Genomic DNA, 20,150 nt, shown 5'->3' on the forward strand with positions numbered 1-20,150 from the left:
ATTTAATCTCATCCTACCTACTAGTTGTCTTATATAACAGAGTTACCTGAGGTTGGAGAAACTGTTAAGCTTCTTTGACTATTTAAGAAGTAATTGTATATGTCTTATGTATTACCTTTGCTTTTTTTCCAGAGATTTATGGAGAATAGCAGCATAATTGCTTGCTATAATGAACTGATTCAAATAGAACATGGGGAAGTTCGCTCACAGTTCAAGTTAAGGTATGTAGCAAAATAGGATGAATACAAGGTTAACCATTCTGTAGCAAAGCTTGTCTGTCCTCAGGCTGAGGTTCACTGGTTCTTAGCGGAATCCCAGGGATTCTGAAGCTGTTGAACAAGTAACCGTAGCTGGTAAATGGCAGAGTCTAAACTGGGAGCCCACTGGTATAATGAAATAAATTGGAGGCGTTTCTTCTTTTGACAGTATTTTCCACTATTTACAGCAGTTTTAAAATTATACACTAGGAAAAGTACTGTTTAACTTCTGTACAATTAGATCGAGATTAAGAATAGCCTTTGAGGATGACTTTGTACTTGCAACATTTATACATTCCTACTTGGATTGTTATAGATAGGGGCAAACTCGTGGGAATATTTATTATGCTAACTATGGCAATTGCTACGTATCCATGATAGCAATTTCATGAGGCCTGCTTGTGGCCTCAATATGCATGAAGTATCTTCAAGAGACTGATTTTAAGTCTCTTTACGCATGCCTAGTGCTTTAAGAACTTCTCTCTGGTGCTTACTTCTGAGACGAACAGATTCTCTCAGCGTCTCGGTGCTAGGATGCTCTGCTTCTGGGACGTCTTGGAGTATCAGAGTTGTAGCCCATGCCTGGTTTTGTTCAGGCTCTACTCCAGCACACTCTTAGGACCCTGATTTCTTCAACCTGCCCCGCTTCAGCAGAGAGAGCAGGGGAAAGAAGAGGCTCTTCATAGCCCGCGGCCTCTGGGAGACCAGTCCCAAGTGGCTCCAGGCTATGGGATGCCAGAAGGGCTCTGGCTTCTCTCTCTGGCCCACTGAGGGGTCACAAGGCTTTCAGGCTAAGTGAAAAATAAGGATAGCATCTCATTGAAATGGTTATACTTCTTACCTTGATTACTGAATTTGCATTCAAAGAGAACAGAACCCTTTCTAAACTTAACTTTTCTCCTCTGTCTCTTGGAAGAAAAATGGATTGGCATGAACCCCCAGAGGCAGGCCCTTCTTGGGTTCACCCTGCTCAGGGAAGTCAACTGTTTGGTGGATAGAGAGCTCTAAGAAATTAAGTGTGGGGATAAACAGTCCCTTTTGAGGTGGGAAAGTATTAAAAAAAGAATCTCAAACCAGTGGAAATTCGTTGGTAAGGAAGATTGCCAAAGATTTTTGAGTGTCAGTTAAATCCCTTGGTTTCTTTGTATCCATATATTTATTTCCTGCAGAGAACTTCATAGAATTTCGTAAGAAAACCGCATTGCCTTTACTATAGCAATTTATGAGTTTTAATTGTACATTAATTGTTTTTATTCCTGGGGCCCTCTTCTGTTTTTATTTAGGGTAAAAAGACTTTGTACTTTTATTTTAGATGTTTTCACAATAAATAGGATTAGGAAAAGAGAGATTTCATTTTGGTTTAATTCTTCAACTGTGCGTTTTCTACAACAAAAATGAACAGCAGACGCCTTATTGCTTTGATAGGTAAATTCCCTCATTTTATTTACTTATTTATTTTAGTATCTCATTTTTTATAAAAATATGGAACGCTTCACGAATTTGCTTGTCATCCTGGCGCAGGGGCCATGCTAATCTCCTCTGTATCGTTCCAGTTTTAGTACATGTGCTGCCGAAGCAAGCACTCCTTATTTTATTTTAAATGACTGCTTGAGTTTTCTTAGGCAGCATTCAATGTGATGGCACATGTAAGAGGTCCGAAGGCGCCTTGCCCATGGGGGGCGTGGCAAAGGCAGGTCTGGCCGTTTGAAATAAACATCCCCAGGCAGCACCAGGGCTAAATGAAAGAGCTTCAAGTTATCGTGCTGTAAGCAGGGCACTGAAAACTTTTCAAGGACTCATTAGGTTCAGAACTCGGCAAGGTTCTAACTACACAACACTCTGTGAGCGCCATAACTTCTCACCCCTCCGTGATGAGCTGTTTGGGAGCGTTGGGCTCGTTGAAAAGGCTCAGGTTCTTAATACAAATCAACGTAAAGCTGATGAATGGACCTCGCCCAGGCAGCAGCGGTCCCAGGAAGGTGGGTTTGCCCAGAAGCCCAGTCCCCTCACCTTCCGCATCAGCTTCAGCTTGGCTGGTTGGGACCTCCCCAAGCAACGAGCACAAGAGCAACCCCTGCAGAGGGGGAGGGAAGGCAAGAGTTCTCCATAGGAGAAGACAGAGGAGGACTAAATGGTCAGTTTCTTTTGATGCCTTTTGGCTGGTTGTACCTCAACTGTCTCCAACTTCTTTTCTGTCTTTTGGAGGAGTATGGTGTGTGTGTGTGTGGTTTGACTCTCCCTGGGTGTATGATATCTGGGCCCAGCGGATGGGGGTGGACAGTGACCCTCCGTGGCCTTCCCAGCTCCTTAGGGCATTCAAGGATGTCTAAAGCATCTACCTGCACCCCAGAGGTTGGCAGGCAACGTTGTCACTTGCTGCAGACGGGGAAAATGAGGCTCTTTGTTATACAATGCCAGAATAATTATAGTCTAATTATATCATACTTTTCCCTGCAATTCCACCCCCAGCTGCAGCTAAATATGTGACATTACTAGCATTCTGCAAGGACAGTCTCTACTGCAAGGATGATGTTGAATGTTGAAGGCAGACGCTTCTGTCCAGTCTTCATGTATGGTAACCATATTTACTTAACCAAGAAGAAAAAGATCATGTGATCAAACATAACATACCTGATTTAAAAATTCCATTATATAGGAATAACTTTTAAAGACAGAACAAAATCACATTTCTGTGTGCATGTGATGAATTACTTTATTGAACAGAACTCATGAGAGGGGGAATGTCTAGGGAAGTATGGGCTAACTGATGACCATTTATTGTTTATGTTCTTATGCTTCTTTATCATGAAAAGAACTATGTTAACCAAAATACAGATAGGATTTTGCTATTTATTGAGAGTGTAAGCTGATGAGTTTACACTAATCAGGTACGAGCTATTATTTCATCATTAGGCAGTCTGATATCTGTTACCTAGGGGTTACACCCAAATCATCATGTTTATTTTACTCCAAATCTTAAGACAGTAGCAGTCCTTCATTTTAGAATCAGTTTCTGATGGGCAAACCTTAGTATTCTGTGGAACACTACATCTCTCATTATTAACTGATATTTATAGAGCACTTTATCCTCACGTGGGCTCTGCGTGACAGCCCCGTTGTGTTACGGAAGTAGAAACTGATCTGTGATGGATTAAAGTAACCGGCCCCTGCTGCGTCACTGCCCAGGAGCCGTGCTGGTGGGTAGCAAGTCCACAGCCCCCTCCCTGCTGCTCCCGAACCCCTGCTGGGATGTGGCTTTGTGTTCAGAGTCTTCTCCCTGCACGCTACCACCTTGCCCAGTCCTACCCTTGTGTGTGTGTGTCTGTCTGCGGTGGGGTGTTTGTGTTTTGTTTGAGTAGATTCCGGGGTGCCTTTGTTAGGGACACAGGAGGTCATGTAACCCAACCGCCCCAGACAACTGACAGAGGAACGCTGAGAGCCGGGAAGACTCTGGGCACGATCACAGCTACTCAACATGTGGGTGGCAGCACTGGAGTAGAATCCAGGCACCCTGCTTTAAGTCGGATGCACCCTGCACCCCATCAGAGCATTATGTTCTTTGTAGACTTTCTACCTGGGTCCCTGTAATATTTACTTTTTCCCTGCAGACCTTCACGGACTTTTAAGAAGATGAAGGGGAAATGGTTACATCACTAGCGCTACATGGGCTCTGGTTCCCTTGTGCTTTTTCCAATTTTCCAGCTTCTCAAACTGAAGGCTACTAAAATCCAGTTGAGGTGCAGAGTTACATGGTTTCCCAAGAACAGAAAATTAATAAAGCTAAGGTTCTTCTGCATGAAGAATATTAATAATTAATACAAGCAATTAAATTCTCAAACTTTAGGAACATGATTCAAATTGATTACCTCATTTTGCTGCAGGTTTATTTAAAAAGAACCATCAACCAAATTGGTTTAAAGCCTAGATCTACACATGGCAGTCCAGTAGCGTTTGTCACCGGGGCAATAATCTACTCGTCCTGCCAATATACTTTCACTTTAACTGTCAATAAGGATCTGCTTTGTCCCATTGGGCATTATACTCTCACAGGATAGTGTATAGCTTTGCAGTGAACATCTAATAGATACATTTTGGCAGTTGGAGCTAACATCTTGTATGAGGCAGCCTGTTGAATTGACAAGAACAGTCATACTCTGAAGTAGCTGTTTACATACTTAATTGAGCCACATAGGTACTTTAAGAAAATACCTGGGCAAGAGGGGAATTTATCATTTGATCAAATGTTTTAACACTTAATTAGCCAGCTCCCAAAGCTAAGGAACTAGCCCACACAGATGGTGCTTTTCCACATCAGACTTCTGGAGGACAGGGAACGCTTTCCCGTTGTGCCGAGTTGGGTTCTGGACCCAAGTGCCTGGAGCAGACTTGGGATAAGACTAGCTCTTGCTTGCCTCTTCATGAGAGGTGATGCAGTAGTGACTTTGGTAACAATTTTAAAGTCCTCTTTGAATTCTTTTTCACATTTTAAATGATCATGTTTACAAATGCAGCAATGCTAATAGGACAGTATACAGTTCATATTAGGTAGACTGGAGCAATTTATTTTATTTACCTTTTTATTTGAAGTATAGTTTCTGTACAATATTATAGGTTACAATACAGTGATTTATAATTTTTAAAGGTTATACTCCATTTATAGTTATTATAAAATATTGTTATACAATATATCCTTATAGCTTATTTTATACCTAATAGTTTGTACCTCTTAATCCCTTACCCCTTATTGCCCCTCCCTCCTTCCCTCTCCCCCCTGGTAACCACCAGTTTGTACTCTATATCTGTGAGTCTGCTTTTTGGTTATATTCACTAGTTTGGGGTTTTTTTGTTTTTTTTTTTTTAGATTCCACATGTAAGTGATATCATACAGTATTTGTCTTTCTCTGTCTACTTATTTCACTTAGCATAATACCCTCCAAGTCCATCCATGTTGCTGCAAACGGCAAAATTTTGTTCTTTTTATGGCTGAGTAGTATTCCATTGTATATATATATCACACCTTTATCCATTCATCTGTTGATGGACACCTGGTTTGCTTCCATATCTTGGCTATTGTGACCAATGCTGCTATGAATATTGGGGTATATGTATGTTTTTGAATTAGTGTGTTTGTTTTTTTCGGATGTATACCCAGGAGTGAAATTGCTGGGTCATATGGTAGTTCTATTTTTAGTTTTTTGAGAACCCTAGACTGGAGCCATTTAAATAAGAAAACATCCCACACCCATCAGAAATATCAGTGGGGTTAGGGTTATGTTCTCCTCCACTCACCTGCATCATGATTACTTACTTTACTTACCCTCCCACACCTGTGTCTTCATCTCTGCAGCGACAGGAGCACTACCCGTCAATGGGCTAAAATCCTTCCCTTTCTGTGCAGGCTGCCTTGCTATTATTGAAAGCAGTTCTTGGTTTGATATTTCAGATACACTCATGAGAAAAGATAGGTTATAATTCACTTTTCTTCTCACCAACAGCCTTTGAAAGCTTTAGAGAACAAAAAATATTATTCTGAGATCTTACAAGTAACAAGTACTATGTCTTGAATTCTTATATCATCCTAAGTATTTTGAGACACGCCTCACATAAACTGTTTTGATTCTTACAACAACCTGTAAGATGTGTTATCTTCATTTTATAGATGAGGAAACTGAGGGCCAGCAGAGAGAAAACATTGCCCAAGGTCCCATAACTGGCCAAATACCGAACCAAGTTTCACCCAGTTTCTTCTGCCCTCTCCCTTGTAAACGTTCAAAATAGAATGGCAAAGTTAGATGCCTTATGAGAGGGAAAAATGAATAACATTATAAGAGTTCATATTATAAGAAGAAACATCAATCCAGTAGATTAACATTTTTTTGGTAATGTATAAGAAAGCCTTCACTGGGATTCTTTAAACAGCCAGTACAAATAACAAAGCTCTAGTAAGTAGCCACATACTTGCTGGGTTAGATAGTAAATAACTTACTGTATTTGGAGTTGCTCTAAATTTGGAAGGTAGTTAAAATGTTGCCCAAGAAATTGAGAAATTGAAATGATTTCAAATATTCCAGATATACAAGGAAGGTCATCAAGAATAGTGCCCACCAGGAGAGCTGTAAAATGAACCAGGCAAGGGGAATTCAGCCGTATTTGCCTTTCATCAGGCTGGTGGGTGTAGCAAGTACCGTAAAGGCTTGCTTATCTAGGTCGTAAAAGTAAGAAAAGAAAAAAATATTTCTGTGTCTGTTGCAAAAGGCCAGAATACCTCAGATCTAATTTGGGCTTAATTAGATTTTTCTAATTGATGGGGATGGGACTTCTCCATGACTGCCGCCGTGAATGGAACAGAAGAATGTCATTGACATAGAACATAGGGGCCTATGAGACCATCTCCTGCATCTTTGTTCTCTTGTGTCAGTGTGAAGGTTTCATCCAGCACATACGGAGTTCATTCCACAATCCATGATGATTTTGCCAGATTACATTCTTCTCTCTGTATGATATGCATAGAAATGCATGCTGTTGTTTATTCATTTAGTTTGAAAGGCTAGGTTTCTTTTTTTTCCCCCAAAACATATCGAAAGGTACTTGGTTTTAATGAACCTGAGGAACTGTTTACTTTGATAAATGAACAGATGAAATGCTCATGGTTTTCCAGCAGAACTAACATCAATCTTTTGCAACTTTCAGGGCCTGTAATTCAGTGTTTACAGCATTAGACCACTGTCATGAAGCCATAGAAATCACAAGCGATGACCACGTGATTCAGGTATGGTGACACTTTTTATCTTTAGGTGTCAAAATAAAGCCTTTCTAGTTTGCGCCATCCTTTTTCAAGCACTTTGCTGTAATTCTCACATTTCGGCACATTTTCTTTGGAGAAAGGAACATCAAAGTATGCAAGGAAAACTGATATTCTTAAGCTAAGAATTAGATACTCAAGAAGAATAAAAATTAGTTCAGATTGGAGCCTGCGGTTTCTTTCACAGAGATGAGGTAAATTCTTTAGACTATGCAGGAAGGCACTGTTTATACAGAAGTATGTCAGAATTGTAGAGTAACTGCTTACACACGCCTTGGGAACAAAATGTTGTGAACAGTCCTCAGTTATCTGCCTACAGTTGGTATTCCAGTTATAAAGCTCTCTTATATAATACTAAAGTCATCTTCCTAAGGAAATGTGTATAGCAGACAAACCTCTATTGAATTAAAGTTGTCTTATTATTTGTTGGAAGGTAAGACGTTTACACTTTAAAAATACTCTGAAATGTAGACCTTCCACTGATGGGCACTGACTTGACTGCCCTTGGTTTGCATAGTGGCACCGAGCGTGAGGACCATTTGCTACCATCGGAAGAGACCAAAGACAGTGTCCAACACAAAGTGGCCCCGTAACAGGGCCTCACACATGCGCTCCTGTGAAACCCCCATTGCACACACACACACCCTGCCCTCACACGGGGTCAATGACATCAGTAGCCCACCGTGCCCAGGCCCTGTCATCAACACACTCATGAGATTATCTCATTTGCATTCAGGAACGCTATGAAAGAGACATAGGGCCTGATAATACAGAGATGGGGAAACTGAGGCCCAGGAAGGCCAAGGAACTTATCCAAGGAAAGCCTCAATAATAAATACTGGAACCAAAACATCCAGCCATGTCTTTCTGACTCCAAAGCCTTCCTACCTGGTTCCCTGTTGGGCTATATTGTTAGAATTTGTTTTTCTGGCTGTCCCATGACCTGGGTCTGAAGGCTTCCTCATGTTGCTGCCTATTACTGGCCCACCTGCCCACAGATCTGCCCTGAACCACAGTGCAATCAGACATGTTTCTGTTACAGACTGAGCACAAACCCCACAGCTCTCCCACTTCTACCTGGACTTGAACAGTCAATTCTGTTCATGAAACACGTTTGCTTTGCACTTCTCTCTCTTTTTTTTTTTAACAAGAAAAACCCAGAAATTTATTCATATATACTTGTATACCAGGGAGATATCCAGGGAAAAGGAGATAATTCGCACCTCCCTCTTTTACGGGGAAGCCGGGTTGTGATTTTAGTGATGAGGAGAGGGGCGTCTCTGCTCTCTACCAGCCTTGTAATCTTGCATACAGTCCTTTAACAGGCAACTGAGTCCTTCCTTCTACAGTTAGCTCCTGGTGGTTAGGAAACCTGTATCTCTAGGAGATGTGATATGGCGATGGTGTCACATGAATCACCTGCCAGCCTTTACCTTGAAGAGGAAGAAGCAGGGATTGAGGACAGTGGGTGCCTGGGAAGGGGAATCCCTGTATTAAAAGGGAAACTGACCTGACTGCAGGCTTTTCCTTGGGGCGCCCTCTCAGACCCCTTTAAAAACCTACCTGCTTTCTGAATATAAAACTCAAGAACAAGGAGGAAGAACTTGAATAGAGGATATTATATGTAAGGGGGAAATTTAAAAGGCCTTTGTGCTATAGATTTTAAGATGAGTCATCATGAATGAGATACATCATGTACGTTCCTACTCAATAGCAGAGTCCTTCTCGGGGCAGTGCCGCTTCACAGGGAACGTGCCCCTTAGTGCAGATGGTCAGAGGTCGGGCAGTAGCACTTAACATTTAGGAACAATAGCTACCTACCCATCCATCCATTGAAACTACCTATCTGTTTGCTTTAAAACACTTACATGGTGCTTACCATGTGCCAGAGGCAGTACTAAGCATTTTTTTTTAATTAAAAAAATTTTTTTTATTTTGGCTGCCTTAGGTCTTCGTTGCTGTGCACAGGCTTTCTCCAGTTGCGGTTGAGCGGGGCTGCTCTTTGTTGCGGTGTGCGGGATTCTCATTGTGATGGCATGTCTTTGTTGCAGAGCACGGGCTCTAGGTGCACAGGCTCAGTAGTTGTGGTGCACAAGCTTAGTTGCTCTGAGGCATGTGGGATCTTCCTGGACTAGGGCTCGAACCCATGTCCTCTGCATTGGCAGGCGGATTCTTTTTTTTACTTTTCTATTTTTTAATTTATTTTTTTAACATCTTTATTGGAGTATAATTGCTTTACAATAGTGTGTTAGTTTCTGCCGTATAACAAAGTGAATCAGCTATACATATACATATATCCCCATACCTCTTCACTCTTGCATCTCCCTCCCTCCCACCCTCCCTTTCCCACCCCTCTAGGTGGTCACAAAGCACTGAGCTGACCTATTTCCCTGTGCTATGTGGCTGCTTCCCACTAACTACTGATTTTACGTTTGGTAGTGTATATATGTCCATGCCACTCTCTCACTTTGTCCCAGCTTACCCTTCCCCCTCCCTGTGTCCTCAAGTCCATTCTCTAGTAGGTCTGCGTATTTATTCTCGTCCTGCTCCTAGGGCCTTCACAACCATTTTTTTTTCTGATTCCATATGTATGTGTTAGCATATGGTATTTGTTTTTCTCTTTCTGACTTACTTCACTCTGTATGACAGACTCAAAGTCCATCTACCTCACTATATATAACTCAATTCCGTTTCTTTTATGAATGAGTAACACTCCATTGTATATATGTGCCACAATTTCTTTATCCATTCATCTGTTGAAGGACACTTAGGTTGCTTCCATGTCCTGGCTATTGTAAATAGCGCTGCAATGAACATTGTGGTACATGACTCTTTTAGAATTATGGTTTTCTTATGGTATATGCCCAGTAGTGGGATTGCTAGGTCATATGGCAGTTCTATTTTTAGTTTTTTAAGGAACCTCCATACTGTTCTCCATAGTGGCTGTATCAATTTACATTCCCACCAACAGTGCAAGAGGATTCACTTTTCTCCACACTCTCTCCAGCATTTATTGTTTGTAGATATTTTGATGATGGCCATTCTGACTGGTGTGAGGTGATACCTCATTGTAGTTTTGATTTGCATTTCTCTAATGATTAATGATGTTGAGCGTTCTTTCATGTGTTTGTTGGCAATCTGTATATCTTCTTTGGAGAAATGTCTATTTAGGTCTTCTGCCCATTTTTGGATTGGGTTGTTTGTGTTTTTGATACTGAGCTGCATGAGCTGCTTGTATATTTTGGAGATTAATCCTTTGTCAGTTGCTTCATTTGCAAATATTTTCTCCCATCCTGAGGGTTGTCTTTTCATCTTGTTTATGGTTTTCTTTGCTCTAAAAAGCTTTTAAGTTTCATTAGGTCCCATTTTTTAATTTTTGTTTTTATTTCCACTTCTCTAGGAGGTAGGTCAAAAAGGATTTTGCTGTGATTTATGTCATAGAGTGTTCTGCCTATGTTTTCCTCTAAGAGTTTGATGGTGTCTGGCCTTACATGTAGGTCTTTAATCCATTTTGAGTTTATTTTTGTGTATGGTGTTAGGGAGTTCTAATTTCATTCTTTTACATGTAGCTGTCTAGTTTTCCCAGCACCACTTAGTGAAGAGGCTGTCTTTTCTCCATTGTATATTGTTCCCTCCTTTATCAAAAATAAGGTGACCATATGTGCATGGGTTTTTTCTCTGGGCTTTCTATCCTGTTCCATTGATCTGTATTTCTCTTTTTGTGGCAGTACCATACTGTCTTAATTACTGTAGCTCTGTAGTGTAGTCTGAAGTCCGGGAGCCTGATTCCTCCAGCTCCATTTTTCTTTCTCAAGATTGCTTTGGCTATTCGGGGTCTTTTGTGTTTCCATACAAATTGTGAAATTTTTTGTTCTAGTTCTGTGAAAAATGCCAGTGGTACTTCGATAGGAATTGCATTGAATCTGTAGATTGCTTTGGGTAGTATAGTCATTTTCACAATGTTGATTCTTCCAATCCAAGAACATGGCATATCTCTCCATCTCGTGGTATCATCTTTAATTTCTTTCATCAGTGTCTTATAGTTTTCTGCATACAGGGCTTTTGTCTCCTTTGGTAGGTTTATTCCAAGATATTTTATTCTTTTAGTTGCAATAGTAAATGGGAGTGTTTCCTTAATTTCTCTTTTCAGATTTTTCATCATTAGTGTATAGGAATGCAGGAGATTTCTGTGCATTAATTTTGTACCTTGCTACATTACCAAATTCATTGATTAGCTCTAGTAGTTTTCTGGTAGCATCTTTCGGATATTCTCTATATAGTATCATGTCATCTACAAGCAGTGATAGCTTTACTTCTTCCTTTCTGATTTGGGTTCCTTTTATTTCCTTTTCTTCTCTGATTGCTGTGGCTAACACTTCCAAAACAATGTTGAATTATAGTGGTGAGCGTGGGCAACCTTGTCTTGTTCCCGATCTTAGTGGAAATGGTTTCAGTTTTTCACCATTGAGGACAACGTTGGCTGTGGGTTTGTCATATATGAGCTTTATGATGTTGAGGTAAGTTCCCTTTATGCCTACTTTCTGGATGGTTTTTAATCATAAATTGGTGTTGAATTTTCTCAAAAGCTTTCGCTGCATCTGTTGAGATGATCATATGGTTTTTCTCCTTCAATTTGTTAATATGGTGTATCACATTGATTGATTTGTGTATATTGAAGAATCCTTGCATTCCTGCGATAAACCCCACTGGATCATGGTGTATGATCCTTTTAATGTGCTGTTGGATTCTGTTTGCTACTATTTTGTTGAGGATTTTGCATCTGTGTTCATCAGTGATATTGTCCTATAGTTTTCTTTCTTTGTGACATCTTTGTCTGGTTTTGGTATCAGGGTGATGGCAGCCTCGTCGAATGAGTTTGGCAGTGTTCCTCCCTCTGCTATACTTTGGAAGAGTTTGAGAAGGATAGGTGTTAGCTCTTCTCTAAATGTTTGATAGAATTCGCCTGTGAAGCCCTCTGGTCCTGGGCTTTTGTTTGTTGGAAGATTTTTAATCACAGTCTCAATTTCAGTGCTTGTGATTGATCTGCTTATATTTTCTATTTCTTCCTGGTTCAGTCACGGAAGGCTTTGCTTTCCTAAGTATTTGACAGTTTCTTCCATGTTGTCCATTTTATTGGCATATAGTTGCTTGTAGTAATCTCTTGTGGTCCTTTGTATTTCTGCAGTGTCAGTTGTTACTTCCTTTTTCATTTCTAATTCTATTGATTTGAGTCTTCTCCCTTTTTTTCTTGATGAGTCTGGTTAATGGTTTATCAATTTTGTTTATCTTCTCAAAGAACCAGCTTTTCGTTTCATTGATCTTTGCTATTTCTTCCTTCATTTCTTTTTCATTTATTTCTGATCCAATCTTTATGATTTCTTTCCCTCTGCTAACTTTGGGGTTTTTTGGTTCTTCTTTCTCCAGTTGCTTTCGGTGTAAGGTTAGATTGTTTATTTGAGATGTTTCTTGTTTCATAGGGTAGGAAGTATTGCGATAAACTTCCCTGTTAGAACTGCTTTTGATGCATCCCATAGGTTTTGGGTCGTCATGTTTGTGTTGTCATTTGTTTCTAGGTATTTTTTGATTTCCTCTTTGATTTCTTCAGTGACCTCTTGATTATTAAGTAGTGTATTGTTTAGCCTTGATGTGTTTGTATTTTTTACAGATATTTTCCTGTAATTGATATCTAGTCTCATAGCATTGTGGTTGGAAAAGATACTTGATATGTTTTCAATTTTCTTAAATTTACCAAGGCTTGATTTGTGACCCAAGATATGATCTATCCTGGAGAATGTTCCATGAGCAGTTGAGAAGAAAGTGTATTCTGTTCTTTTTAGATGGAATGTCCTATAAATGTCATTAAGTCCATCTTGTTTAATGTATCATTTAAAGCTTGTGTTTCCTTATTTATTTTCTTTTTGGGTGATCTGTCCATTGGTGAAAGTGGGGTATTAAAGTCCCCTACTATGATTGTGTTACTGTCGATTTCCCCTTTTATGGCTTTTAGCATTTTCCTTATGTATTGAGGTGCTCCTCTGTTGGGTGCATAAATATTTACAATTGTTATATCTTAATCTAGGATTGATCCCTCACTCATTATGTAATGTCCTTCTTTGTCTCTTGTAATAGTCTTTGTTTTAATTTCTATTTTGTCTGATATGAGAATTGCTACTCCAGCTTTCTTTTGATTTCCATTTGCATGGAATATCCTTTTCCATCCCCTCACTTTCAGTCTGTATGTGTCCCTATGTCTGAAGTGGGTCTCTTGTAGACAGCATATATATGGGTCTTGTTTTTGTACCCATTCAGCCAGTCTGTGTCTTTTGGTTGGAGCATTTAATCCATTTACATTTAAGGTAATTACCGATATCTATGTTCCTATTACCATTTTCTTAATTGTTTTTGTTTTTTTATGCGGTACGCGGGCCTCTCACTGCCGCGGCCTCTCCCATTGTGGAGCACAGGCTCCAGACGTGCAGGTCCAGTGGCCACGGCTCACGGGCCCAGCCGCTCCGTGGAATGTGGGATCCTCCCAGACTGGGGCACGAAGCCGTGTCCCCTGCATTGGCAGGCAGACTCTCAACCACTGCGCCACCAGGGAAGTCCTGGGTTTGTTTTTGTAGGTCTTTTCCTTTCCTTGTGTTTCCTTACTAGAGAACCTCCTTTAGCATTTGCTGTAAAGCTGGTTTGGTGGTGCTGAATTCTCTTAGCTTTTGCTTGTCTCTAAACATTTTAATTTCTCTCTCGAATCTGAATGAAATCCTTGCTGGGTAGAGTAATCTTGGTTGTAAGTATTTCCCTTTCATCACTTTAAATATGTCCTGCCACTCCCTTCTGGCTTGCAGAGTTTCTGCTGAAAGATCAGCTGTTAACCTTATGGTGATTCCCTTGTATGTTATTTGTTGTTTTTCCCTTGCTGCTTTTAATATTTTTTCTTTGTATTTAATTTTTGATAGTTTGATTAATGTGTGTATTGCTGTGTTTCTCCTTGGATTTATCCTGTATGGGACTCTCTGTGCTTCCTGGACTTGATTAACTATTTCCTTTCCCATAATAGGGAAGTTTTCAACTATAATCTATTCAAATATTTTCTCAGTCCCTTTCTTTTTCTCTTCTTCTTCTGAGACCCCTATAATTCGAATGTTGGTGCATTTAATGTTGTCCCAGAGGTCTCTGAGGCTTTCCTCAATTCTTTTCATTCTTTTTTCTTTATTCTGCTCTGTGGTAGTTATTTCCACTGTTTTATCCTCTAGGTCACTTATCCGTTCTTCTGCCCTGGTTATTCTGCTATTTATTCCTTTTAGAGAATTTTTAATTTCATTTATTGTGTTGTTCATCATTGTTTGTTTGCTCTTTAGTTCTTCTACGTCCTTGTTAAATGTTTCTTGTATTTTTCCATTCTATTTCCAAGATTTTGAATCATATTTACAATCATTACTCTGAATTCTTTTTCAGGTAGACTGCCTATTTCTTCTTCATTTGTTTGATCTGGTAGGTTTTTACGTTGCTCCTTCGTCTGCTGTGTTTTTCTCTGTCTTCTCATTTTGCTTAATTTACTGTGTTTGGAGTCTCCATTTTGCAGGCTGTAGGTTTGTAGTTCCCGTTGTTTTCGGTGTCTGCCCCCAGTGGGTGAGGTTTTTTCAGTGGGTTCTGTAGGCGTCCTGGTGGAAGGAACTAGTGCCTGTGTTCTGATGGATGAGGCTGGATCTTGTCTTTCTGGTGGGCAGGTCCACGTCCAGTGGTGTGTTTTGGAGTGTCTGTGACCTTATTATGACTTTAGACAGCCTTTCTGCTAGTGGGTGGGGTAGTTTTCCTGTCCTCCTAATTGTTTGGCGTAGGGTGTCCAGCACTGTAGCTTGCTGGTTGTTGAGTGGATCTGGGTCTTAGCATTGACATGGAGATCTCTGGGAGATTTTCTCCATTTAATATTAAGTCAAGCTGGTAGGCCTCTGGTGGACCTGAACTCGGCTCTCCCACCTTCGAGGCACAGGCCTGACACCCGGCTGGAGTACCAAGACCCTGTCATCCAGACGGCTCCAAATAAACGGATAAATAAATAAATAAATAGATTAATTAATTAAATAAAGTTATTAAAATAATTATTAAAAATAAAAAAGAGTTTAAAAGTAGTAAAAAAAAAAAAAAGAAAGAAGTAATGAAGAGCACAACCAAACCAAAAAAACAAATTCACCAATGATAACAAGCGCTAAAAATTATACTAAAAAAAAAACGGACAGAGAGAACCCTAGGACAAATGGTAAAAGCAAAGCTATACAGACAAAATCACACACAGAAACATATACATACACACTCATAAAAAGAGCAAAAGGAGAAAAACGTATATATCGTTTCTCCCAAAGAGAGGAGGAACTCAAATAAACAAGAGGAACTCAAATAAACTTTAGGTGCTTTCTTACACCTAAAGCAACTGGAGAAAGAGTAAGAAAAAACCCAAAGTTAGCAGAAGGAAAGAAATCATAAAGATCAAATCAGAAATAAATGAAAAAGAAGATGGCAGCGTAGAAGGATGTGCTCTCACTCCAACTTGTGAGAACACCAGAATCACAACTAGCTGCTGGGCAATCATCGACAGGAAGACACTGGAACTCACTAAAAAAGATACCCCACATCGAAAGACAAAGGAGAAGCCACAATGAGAAGGTAGGAGGGTCGCAATCACAGCAAAATCAAATCCCATAACTGCTGGGTGGGTGACTCACAGACTGGAGAACACTTATACCACAGAAGTCCACCCACTGGAGTGAAGGTTCTGAGCCCCACGTCAGGCTTCCCAACCTGGGGGTCCGGCAATGGGAGGAGGAATTCCTAGAGAATCAGACTTTGAAGCCTAGTGGGAATTGATTGCAGGACTTCGACGGGACTGGGGGAAACAGAGACTCCACGCTTGGAGGGCACACACAAAGTAGTGTGCACATCGGGACCCAGGGGAAGGAACAGTGACACCAGGGGAGACCGAAGCAGACCTACCTGCTAGTGTTGGAGGGTCTCCTGAAGAGGCAGGGGGAGGGGTGGCTGTGGCTCACCGTGGGGACAAGGACACTGGCAGCAGAAGTTCTGGGAAGTACTCCTTGGTGAGAGCCCTCCCAGAGTCTGTCATTAGCCCCACCAAAGAGCCCAGGTAGGCTCCAGTATTGGGTTGCCTCAGGCCAAACAACCAACAGGGAGGGAACCCAGCCCCACCCATCAACAGTCAAGCGGATTAAAGTTTTACTGAGCTCTGCCCACCAGAGCAACAGTCTGCTCTGCCCACCACCAGTCCCTCCCATCAGGAAACTTACACTGGCCTCCTAGATAGCCTCATCCACCAGAGGGAAGACAGCAGAAGCAAGAAGAACTACAATCCTGCAGCCTGTGGAACAAAAACCATACTCACAGAAAGACAGACAAGATGAAAAGGCAGAGGGTTACGTACCAGATGAAGGAACAAGATAAAACTGCAGAAAAACAATTAAATGAAGTGGAGATAGGCAACCTTCCAGAAAAAGAATTCAGAATAATGATAGTGAAGATGATCCAGGACCTCGAAAAAACAATGGAGGCAAAGATCGAGAAGATGCAAGAAATGTTTAAGAAAGACCTACAAGAATTAAAGAACAAACAAACAGAGATAAACAATACAATAACTGAAATGAAAAATACACTAGAAGAAATCAGTAGAATAACTGAGGCAGAAGAACAGATAAGTGACCTGGAAGACAGAATGGTGGAATTCACTGCTGCAGAACAGAATAAAGAAAAAAGAATGAAAAGAAATGAAGACAGCCTAAGAGACCTCTGGGACAACATTAAACGCAACAACATTCATGTTATAGGGGTCCCAGAAGGAGACAAGAGAGAGAAAGGACCCAAGAAAATATTTGAAGAGATTATAGTCGAAAACTTCCCTAACATGGGAAAGGAAATAGCCACCCAAGTCCAGGAAGCACAGAGAGTCCCATACAGGATAAACTCAAGGAGAAACACGCCAAGACACATAGAAATCAAATTGGCAAAAATTAAAGACAAAGAAATATTATTGAAAGCAGCAAGGGAAAAATGACAAATAACATACAAGGGAACTCCCATAAGGTTAACAGCTGATATCTCAGCAGAAACTCTACAAGCCAGAGGGAGTGGCATGATATACTTAAAGTGATGAAAGGGAAGAACCTACAACCAAGATTACTCTACCAGGTAAGGATCTCATTCAGATTCGATGGAGAAATCAAAGGCTTTACAGATAAGCAAAAGCTAAGAGAATTCAGCACCACCAAACCAGCTCTACAGCAAATGCTAAAGGAACTTCTCTAAGTGGGAAACACAAGAGAAGAAAAGGACCTACAAAAACAAACCCAAAACAATTAAGAAAATGGTCACAGGAACATACATATCGATAATTACCTTAAACGTGAATGGCTTAAATCCTCCAACCAAAAGACACATGCTTGCTGAATGGATACAAAAACAAGACCCATCTATATGCTGTCTACAAGAGACCCACTTCAGAACTAGGGACACATACAGACTGAAAGTGAGGGGATGGAAAAAGGTATTCCATGCAAATGGAAACCAAAAGAAAGCTGGAGTAGCTATACTCATATCAGATAAAATAGACTTTAAAATAAAGAATGTTACAAGAGACAAGGAAGGACAGTACATAATGATCAAGGGATCAATCCAAGAAGAAGATATAACAATTATAAATATATATGCACCCAACAGAGGAGCACCTCAATACATAAGGCAACTGCTAACAGGAAGGAGGAAATCGACAGTGACACAATAATAGTGGGGGACTTTAACACCTCACTGACACCAATGGACTGATCTTCCAAAATGAAAATAAATAAGGAAACACAAGCTTTAAATGACAGAATAGATTTAATTGGTATTTATAGGACATTCCATCCAAAAACAGCAGATTGCACTTTCTTCTCAAGTGTGCAGAGAACATTCTCCAGAACAGATCACATCTTGGGTCACAAATCAAGCCTCAGTAAATTTAAGAAAATTGAAATCATATCAAGCATCTTTTCTGACCACAACGCTGTGAGATTAGAAATGAATTACAGGGGAAAAAACGTAAAAAACAGAAACACATGGAGGCTAAACAATACGTTACTAAATAACCAAGAGATTACTGAGGAAATCAAAGAGGAAATCAAAAAATACCTAGAAACAAATGACAGTGAAAACACAACGATCCAAAACCTATGGAATGCAGCAAAAGCAGTTCTAAGAGGGAAGTTTATAGCTATATAAGCCTACCTCAAGAAACAAGAAAAATCTCAAATAAACAATCTAACCTGACACCTAAAGGAACTAGAGAAAGAAGAACAAACAAAACCCAAAGTTAGCAAAAGGAAAGAAATCATAAAGATCAGAGCAGAAATAAATGAAATAGAAACAAAGAAAACAATAGCAAAGATCAATAAAACCAAAAGCTGGTTCTTTGAGAAGATAAACAAAATTGATAAACCATTAGCCAGACTCATCATGAAAAAAAGGGAGAAGACTCAAATCAATAGAATTAGAAATGAAAAAGGAGAAGTAACAACTGACACTGCAGAAATACAAAGCATCCTAAGAGAGCACTACAAGCAAATCTATGCCAATAAAATGGACAAGCTGTAATAAATGGACAAATTCTTAGAAAGGTGTAACCTTCCAAGACTGAACCAGGAAGAAATAGAAAATGTGAACAGAGCAATCACAAGTAATGAAATTGAAACTGTGATTAAAAATCTTCCAACAAACAAAAGTCCAGGACCAGATGGCTTCACAGGAGGATTCTATCAAACAAGTAGAGAAGAGCTAACACCCATCCTTCTCAAACTTTTCCAAAAAATTGCAGAGGAGGAAGCACTCCCAAACTGATTCTATGAGGACACCATCACCATGATACCCAAAGCAGACAAAGATACTATAAAAAAAGAAAATTGCAGACCAATATCACTGATGAATATAGATGCAATAATCCTCAACCAAATACTGGCAAACAGAATCCAACAGCACATTAAAGGGATCATACACCATGAGCAAGTGGGATTTATCCCAGGGATGCAAGGATTCTTCAATATATGCAAGTGAATCAATGTGATAAACCCTGTTAACAAATTGAATAACAACCATACGATCATCTCAATAGACGCAGAAAAGCCTTTTGAGAAAATTCAACACCCATTTATGATAAAAACTCTCCAGAAAGTGGGTATAGAGGGAACCTACCTCAACATAATAAAGGCCATATACGACAAACCCACAGCAAACATCAGTCTCAATGGTGAAAAACTGAAAGCATTTCCCCTAAGATCAGGAACAAGACAAGGATGTCCACTCTCACCACTATTATTCAACATAGTTTTGGAAGTCCTAGCCATGGCAGTCAGAGAAGAAAAAGAAATCAAAGGAATACAAATTGGAAAAGAAGAATAAAACTGTCACTGTTTTCAGATGACATGATGCTCTACATAGAGAATCCTAAAAATGCCACCAGAAAACTACTAGAGCTACTCAATGAATTTGGTAAAGTTGCAGGATACAGAATTAATGCACAGAAATCTCTTGCAATCCTATACACTAATGATGAAAAATCTGAAAGAGAAATTAAGGAAACACTCCTATTTACCATTGCAACAAAAGGAATAAAATACCTAGGAATAAACCTACCTAGGGAGACAAAAGTCCTGTATGCAGAAAAATATAAGACACTGATGAAAGAAATTAAAGATGATACCACGAGATGGAGAGATATACCACGTTCTTGGATTGGAAGAATCAATATTGTGAAAATGACTACAGTACCCAAAGCAATCTACAGATTCAATGCAATCCCCGTCAAATTACCAATGGCATTTTTTATGGAACTAGAACAAAAAGCCTTAAAATTTGTATGGAGACACAGAAGACCCCGAATAGCCAAAGCAGTCTTGAGGGAAAAAAACGGAGCTGGAAGAATCAGATTCCCTGACTTCAGACTATTACTACAGAGTAATCAAGACAGTATGGTACTGGCACAAAAACAGAAACACAGATCAATGGAACAAGATAGAAAGCCCAGAGATAAACCCACGCACCTATGGTCAACTAAT

The 20,150-nt window shown here is 39.9% G+C and overlaps 1 protein-coding gene across 10 annotated transcripts in view; it reads left to right on the forward strand.

Moving 5' to 3' along the window:
- Window positions 1–20,150, forward strand: part of PDE8B (phosphodiesterase 8B) — a gene marked incomplete at its 5' end in the record, with an annotated part of 253,193 nt that overhangs the window by 133,318 nt on the left and 99,725 nt on the right. For all 10 annotated transcript variants that reach the window (XM_082651425.1, XM_082651433.1, XM_082651428.1 and 7 more), the window contains 2 exons: window positions 133–221; window positions 6,948–7,026. In XM_082651425.1, coding sequence (XP_082507551.1) covers window positions 133–221; window positions 6,948–7,026 — 168 coding nt within the window. The remainder of the gene's footprint in view (window positions 1–132; window positions 222–6,947; window positions 7,027–20,150) is intronic.

The sequence above is a fragment of the Grampus griseus genome, assembly GCF_964374135.1.
Source record: "Grampus griseus genome assembly, chromosome: 3".
Lineage (NCBI taxonomy): Eukaryota > Metazoa > Chordata > Mammalia > Artiodactyla > Delphinidae > Grampus > Grampus griseus.